Source organism: Pagrus pagrus (genome assembly GCF_965226575.1).
Source record: "Pagrus pagrus genome assembly, chromosome: 21".
Lineage (NCBI taxonomy): Eukaryota > Metazoa > Chordata > Actinopteri > Spariformes > Sparidae > Pagrus > Pagrus pagrus.
The window spans coordinates 21590288-21597565 of NC_140208.1; the positions used below are offsets into that span (position 1 = coordinate 21590288).

The following is a 7278-nucleotide window of genomic DNA, read 5'->3' on the forward strand; positions in this document are numbered from 1 at the left end:
GATGAGTAATTCATCCAAATAAGGATAAATGATTGACCTGGATTGATTTCCCGGTAGTTCCCGATGCCGTAGGCGTCAACGATGTTCTGGAAGCCTGACGTGAACTTGTTGGTTTTATTAAAGGTGGGTGGAGTTTGCTTGGTCTGCATCCTGTTGAGGATGGAGGGAACGGTCGAGCCACTCCTCTCCTGTCAAACAAAGACCTCACTCATCAGCATCGTGCTGCAAATGTTGCAGGGGTTAGGACAGATGAGTTACAGAGGCCCCAACACAAACTCATCTTAGTCTTAAAGTACAACTGAAGTTCATACCATATACATGTGTCTGTTTTAATTGTTACTTTAGTGGCATGTTTCAGTGTGATTTACAGATAACTTGGAGTGGGATGATTTAACAGAGTAAAGGTTGAAGTAATGTTGGTATAAAAGTCAGCCAACACAAACAAACTGTGACCTCACACGTGATGTATAAAGGACAGGAAGAGAGCGATATGTGAGCCTTTTCTCTACACTACACCGCTAAAAGGAGAATATGATCACATGATCAGCGTAAATAAATAAAACTCACCGTCCCTCTGCGCAGAGCGAACTGGATGGAGTCCAGGTCTGAGACGGGACACCACACCTCAGCAATCAGACACTTCTGAGTGACGTCGATGTTGCAGAGGTTGAGTGTGTGGTAGATGGCCTTCATCTTCCTCACCTTGATGAACCACACCCTCATGGTCTTGGAGGCAGCCTGCAGCACTCGCTGACGGTGGTCCTCTGTTTGGTTCAGCACCTACAGAAGCAGCAGGGTGGGATCTGTTTCAGATTGAACATCCTGGTCCCAACATGTTTGGCTGTTGTTAAGCTCTGACATTGCTACAGGCTAACCTAAGGTCAGGTGTAATAATGACATTAGACATCAGACTGCTGCTGTTAAGTATCTTAAAGACACTCCTGGGGCGTACTGTCATAGTTTTGTGATATGAACATAATGTGAGTTAAAACTTGTACTGGATTGATCTTAACTTACTGGCTCCCAGGCCCAAGACATGTTTATGTACAGAACTTGTTTCTATCTAAACCTGAGTAAAATGCTCTATTGTAGCAGAGTGTGACACATTGCATGTGGTTGGCAGGCTCAGACTAGAGTCGACTTCTCAAGCAGAACCAGGTTTTTTTCCAGGCTTAATAAGGAAAAACCACAACACTATGAAACAGGACAAAGGTCTTTCACAGATAAGAACTAATGCACATGAAAACAGCCCTCTACATTATGTGGGCTTTTGTAAGTTGATTGGAAATAAATCTTATGAAAGAAAACTGAACAGACATCCTGTAGTTTCTGATTCATTTCTTGTTGTTCAGCGAGCGGCAGTGCAACAAAGAGTACAAAGACCCTTTGAAAGACTTATTAAATGAAAAAAGAACTGCACTGCTAATGGCATGATGTGGCTTAAATGATAAGCAGGCTTTACACCAAGGTCAACCACATATGTGAAAGCTCACCTCAGTTTACTCTATTTACATGTTTTGGTTTATTAAATGATAGATCCATTATTATGACAAACATACCATCTGGAGGTCATCGATGCGGCTGTTGACTCCAGCCAGCATCTCCTTCCTCTCCTGGGGGGTCTCTGGACATGGGTAAAGTGAGGCACGGAACCTGGAGGAGTACACCAACAAAAGAGTAAGTGCTACTAAGTAACTAGTAAAGAGTAAGTGCTACTAAGTGGGGTATATTTTAAACCTTTTTTGCTTTGGGACTACATTCCCTCAACCATCCAACATCCATATTCCTACACACACGCACAGCTGTGCAGGTCGGACTGTCAGGTGTTGTCTGACTTCAGTCTACTGCAGGTCATATGCTGACTAGGGATACGTACTTCATACAACCCCACATTAAAAGACCCAAAATATCACTTTAACTTCAACACACGTCATAGCAAGTAAATCAGCTAAGCTGAGACGGAGGTGATGAATGCATGCGACTACTGACAAACACATTCATATTGTACACAAAAGCCTGAAGTTAGTGGGTCTAAGTGGGTGTTTTGGCCAGTGTGAAAGGGGTACAAGTGAAAAGCTCCACAGCAGTACTGTGAGCTGCAGTTCCTTTGATGGTCACTAAACTGCATCATATTCGATACAAAATACTTATGTGGTCCAGGCTTGTTCACTATCTGGTCTTCGATGGCACCATTGTCCCGGTTTACTACTCTGGATAAACAGCGTTCTTATGGATTTGATTGTAGAGATGGCCAGAAGTCCCACCCACTTTATTTCCCTTATTATTATTAACCAGACTAAACTTTTGACCCTGTAAACATAGCCATATTAACTGTTAAACCTTAATGTACCATGTCATCACATCAAGATTATACCAACATAAACATAATCACACATGCCTAAACCAACCAACCAGACTGGCCCTCTTTACATAAATTGTGGCATCTGTATTTTTGCATCCCCAAAGGACGAGCCATGCAATAAGATGTTGCTGAATCAAATATTCGACCGATATATATTTTAGGCCTCTTCCCGTGTAACACCTACCCCTCGCAGATCTTCTTCACTCTGTTCTTCAGCTGGTCACCTTGGAAGAAGATGATGAACACTGACTTGTGGACTTGGTCTCCCTGTTAGAAAAAGAACAAGTGCAAGTCACAGATGAGTTATGTATCTCTCTCTAATATGTAAAACTGTCAACTGTAATATGTTATGAGGATTAGAGGTAGACCGATTTATAAAGGCCGATATAATAACAATAGTGGGGAGAAGGAAAAAGCCGACAGCCAATTAATCAGATTAATCATATTAAATATATATATATATATATATATCTATATATATATATACATATAGGACAAACACAACCAAGTTTCAGGAAAATTATGTAAAATAAAGCGTTGGAGATCTACTAATAAAGGCCTGGTACCTACTGCAGCTGAGGTAAATACAGAGCCTATTTGAGGGAATACAGTATGTGTCTGTTCTAGTCTCTATGGTGGTACGTTATGTGTGCTGACCGTGGTGGGGTCCTCCAGAGGGTCCTCGATCTCTGCCTTCCTTAAGAAGACGTTACCGCGACACACCCTCCACAGCATCCTCTCAAAGGTGGGAATTCTCTCCCTGCTGATCACTCCGGCTACAAAACTGAAGACAAAACAGTGCTCAGAACAGATAGCACCAAAGAATACAGACACAGTGAGTTCAAAGTCTTCTGAGTGGCAAAGAGATATGATGAAAACACTAATATATACAGTCAATGGCAACTTTTAGTGTTCATTCCCTGACATTATTAATTATTATTACTAATCGTCCTTGGCTAGCTAGGCTAGGCTAGGCTTGCTACCTAGGTTACTTGAATATCTACCAGCTATTGTGACAACACTGAACGTTTTGGCAGTGTTTGTCTTTGGAGTACCAGAGAGAGTGAGTGTTTATGAGTCCAGTGCGGTGCAGTGCATTCTGGTTGTTAAAGGTTTTCTACCTCTTGAGCACAAGGAACTTAGCTGACAACTTAGATAGACAGTTTTATGCATGGGCCATCTCTCCAGCAGTGAAACACTTATTTAAGTAGCAGAAATAAAGAGTACTCCTGCATTACAGCACTTCTGCTGTGTCAAGTCTCTTAAGCCTAGATGCTCTGGGATGCAGATTTTTCTTGTTGACTTGTCTAAATTTGCTGGCTCTCCCTTTTCATGTGGTTGGAACCAGGTATGTTCTAAAACTGGCACATGGAGGACGTATATTAAATATTTTGATGCAGTCCAAGTGCTTTACCCCAGTCTGAGCGGGGCACCACGGCCCCCCTCACTGCCCTCCATTAGAGCTGATGACTCCTCCAGCAGGTTGGGATCCTCCATCTGTCAACACATTAGGACAATCTCAACAAACCAGTTATCTATTTTGCCTCAAGGTGTGGTGTGCGTGTCTGAGAGGGGGAAATAAGCCAACCTCATCAAAGAACTGCTGTGTTCGACGGAGGATGTGTTTGAGCTCCGTCAGCTCGAGGAAGTTCTTCTTCAGTGCTTCCTGGTTGGTGTTGATCTCCTTCAGTTCATTCTCCAGCTTCTCAAAGGTGGCCTGCCAGTCACAACCAAGACACACTCACTGTTAGGTTAGGAATTGTGTTGATTTCAGTGCAGCATGCAACACAATCTCAGACATGAAACTTGAGTACAACACTCTGCAACTGGATACTGGACTTCCTTACAGACAGACTTCAGACAGTTCTTATTGGCCGTCACTGCTCCTCTACATTAGTGTTCAACACCGGAGCCGCTGAGACCCTCGTGGCATCTAGTGGAGTGTATGCAGACTGCAGCTACCTGAACACCCCTCATCTCACCTACAGTGGTGGCTAAAAACAGGAAAAATGCAAAAGGCTCTCTCGTGAACCAGCATGTGGTTTGTCCGTTCTGCGCTACTGTCGCAACATGATGGTGCAACATGGTGAACTCCAAGGTAAAGAACCTGCTCCATCTATAGATATAGAAGTCTCATTCTAAGTTAATTAAAACACAGCACTTCTTAGTTTCAGGTGATTATACTCTCATGTTAACATAATTATGAATATTGGATTCTATTTCTGCCCCTAAATCCTGCACACTGGACGAGTATTTATCTTCAGTGATCCCTTCTTTTGTATTCCCTACTTTCATGACATACTTAAAAATAATGACTGATGATAAATAATAATGACAGATTGATTACCTCCAGATCGATCATGTCCCGCGGGAAAGGAACCTCAGGATTTTCTCCAGTGTCCACAGTTGGGATGCTAGCTTTCTTGATCTCCTTCTCCACAAACCCTGTTCAGAACAGATAATCCATGATTCAGTACTCTACTAGTGTAAAAACATGTTATTTTAACTGCCCTCAATGAAATGAAAAATGTTTCCTGGGTGTGGGAGTCGTAAAACAAGACTCAAAAAACATATTACATAAAAACACAAATATCAAAACTGCATCTATGTGGTCTGACAGGAGCAGTAACCGGCTGAATCACAGGTAGGAGCTACAGTACATGGTGCCCTTGGCCGGGGCTGAGAATGTATGTGACTCATGACTTACTCAGTTTCCTGTCCATCTCCTCACATCTCCTCACTTCATTCACAAACTTGCGCTGGAACACGTTTACATCTGGATTCAGCTATGGGTGGAAAAACAAGAGGGAAAACAATTATTTTGACAAAATAATTATAGATATTTGTGTGAAACTCACAGAGACTAATACCCAGGAAATCAATTAGACAATTCAATACAGAAATTGATTAATAATCACCAATACATGTGTGATATAAGACAGGAAACGAGTAACACCACATGTCCTCTCACCTTCCTCACTGGCTTTCATTCAATCAAAGAGACTACTCCTGCCTTCAGAGGAGTTCTATCACCAACAAACAGCAGAACATGAGAACATTCATACTTACATCTCTAAACTGGACCATGCCCAGTTCTCCCAGCTCGCTGACGCAGCAGTAGGCTGCCTCAGACTGGAGAAAGAGCTGAGCCAGGGTCATCTCCTCGCTCCTGAACAGTTCCCCCATGATGAGAACCACACTCGGACTTAGTTAGAAGAAAGAAACACTGCACCTGCGACAGGAAGATGTGTAATAAAAGCATTAGATTAAAACATTTTAAAAATATATTCATTCATTTTGTGAAGCAGTGAAAGTAAAAGTACACATACAAAATATGATTTTTTCTAACTGAACTGTTAGTAAAGCAGAGTATACAGTCCCAAACTGCTGCGCCTCGTTTCCACACAGTTCTGTCTTGTGTTCAACATGGTGCATTTCCTTACAGAAGGACGGGAACGCCACCACAAACTGTGCAACTTTATATGCACATGGAGCACTAGAGACAAAAACAGGTCCAAATAGTGCATGCTGACATATAAATTAGGGGGTTGAGAAGAAGAAGAAGAAGAAGAAGAAGAAGAAGAAGAAGAAGAAGAAGTGGGTACATACAATGCTGTATGTACCCTGCTGTATGTATCCTGCTGTATGTATCCTGCTGTATGTACCCTGCTGTATGTACCCTGCTGTATGTATCCTGCTGTATGTACCCTGCTGTATGTACCCTGCTGTATGTATCCTGCTGTATGTACCCTGCTGTATGTACCCTGCTGTATGTATCCTGCTGTATGTACCCTGCTGTAGGTGGACTGTACCATTACACAGAAGAAGGCTTATTGACCAGAGCTGACTATCCTTATAATAACAACTCATGCACAACGCAGTGACGTAGTCTCAATATCAGGCTGCTTTAATGCAGGTCAATTATGCGCCTGTAAAAACTGTAAAAACAGTTGTTTTTTATAAAATCAAGCCTCCTAAAAGCCCCGCGCTGCAGAGCAGCATCGCTGCAGCTCTGCCTCCTCCTCTCTGCCTTCTCTCCTCTTCCTCCTCCTCCGCTCTGTCCTTCACTGCTCAAGGACGCCATGATGCTGCGGGAGTCCGGCCTCCCTCACTGTGAGCATCTGTCACCTCCTCTCTCACACTGACACACTGTGAGATGTGGATTAAAATATATATATATATAAAATAAATGCTTTTATATGCAGCCCATGTATTTTTCTTTACACGCCAACACCGTGCGCACATTACAGGCCCAGAGCAGAATATGATGGAGGGGACACGATCATGTTGGAGCAGAATGAACGTCAGGTGTGAACAGGGACGACCCGGTTCACTGACGGACAGAACATACATCTGATGAGGCCACGATAAAATACATGACGACCATTAGGCGACTGAGACAGAAACAGCGGTTCGGTCGCATCATCGCCGTCCTCATGTCCTCACTGTCCTCATGTCCACACTGTCAACACGTCAGTACCGACAGGACTGTGGTTCGGACCTGTGACTGTCACTGAACACTGAAACCGCCTCACTTCATAAAAAACATCGTTTCACTCACCTGTCGTTATCAGCTCTCTCCGGCCGTCAGACCCCTCTGGATGCTGGATGCTGTGGTCCAGGAGCGTCAAGCTACAGACAGACAGACCGCCGGAAATACACCCCGTTTCAAAATAAGAGCGTGGCGTATCTACTTGGATTTTTGGATGTATGCAATTTTTTTAAATTAACTCCAAAATTAACGATGATACCAATATATTTCATTTCACGAAATGTAATTTGATTACTCTGCCGTCGTGGTGCTTTGTGTTGCAAACATCATGCAAATAGATTCGTCATTGTAGTTTTTATTTTGAAAATCCAAACGGGAAATTAAATAATCCATGTGATCTAACGTGGTTAATCCAGGATTGTTA

The 7278-nt window shown here is 42.9% G+C and overlaps 1 protein-coding gene across 2 annotated transcripts in view; it reads right to left on the bottom strand.

Moving 5' to 3' along the window:
* Positions 1-7009, bottom strand: part of LOC311250842 (V-type proton ATPase 116 kDa subunit a 1-like) — a 28181-nt gene extending 21172 nt beyond the window's left edge. For both annotated transcript variants that reach the window (XM_084342934.1, XM_084342933.1), the window contains exons 1-11: positions 6924-7009; positions 5432-5594; positions 5070-5148; positions 4710-4807; positions 3951-4079; positions 3777-3859; positions 3020-3146; positions 2547-2629; positions 1560-1653; positions 568-780; positions 38-188 (exon numbers count right to left, since the gene is read on the bottom strand). In XM_084342934.1, coding sequence (XP_084199060.1) covers positions 38-188; positions 568-780; positions 1560-1653; positions 2547-2629; positions 3020-3146; positions 3777-3859; positions 3951-4079; positions 4710-4807; positions 5070-5148; positions 5432-5548 — 1174 coding nt within the window. In that variant the 5' untranslated portion in view covers positions 5549-5594; positions 6924-7009. The remainder of the gene's footprint in view (positions 1-37; positions 189-567; positions 781-1559; positions 1654-2546; positions 2630-3019; positions 3147-3776; positions 3860-3950; positions 4080-4709; positions 4808-5069; positions 5149-5431; positions 5595-6923) is intronic.
* Positions 7010-7278: the final 269 nt, after the last annotated feature.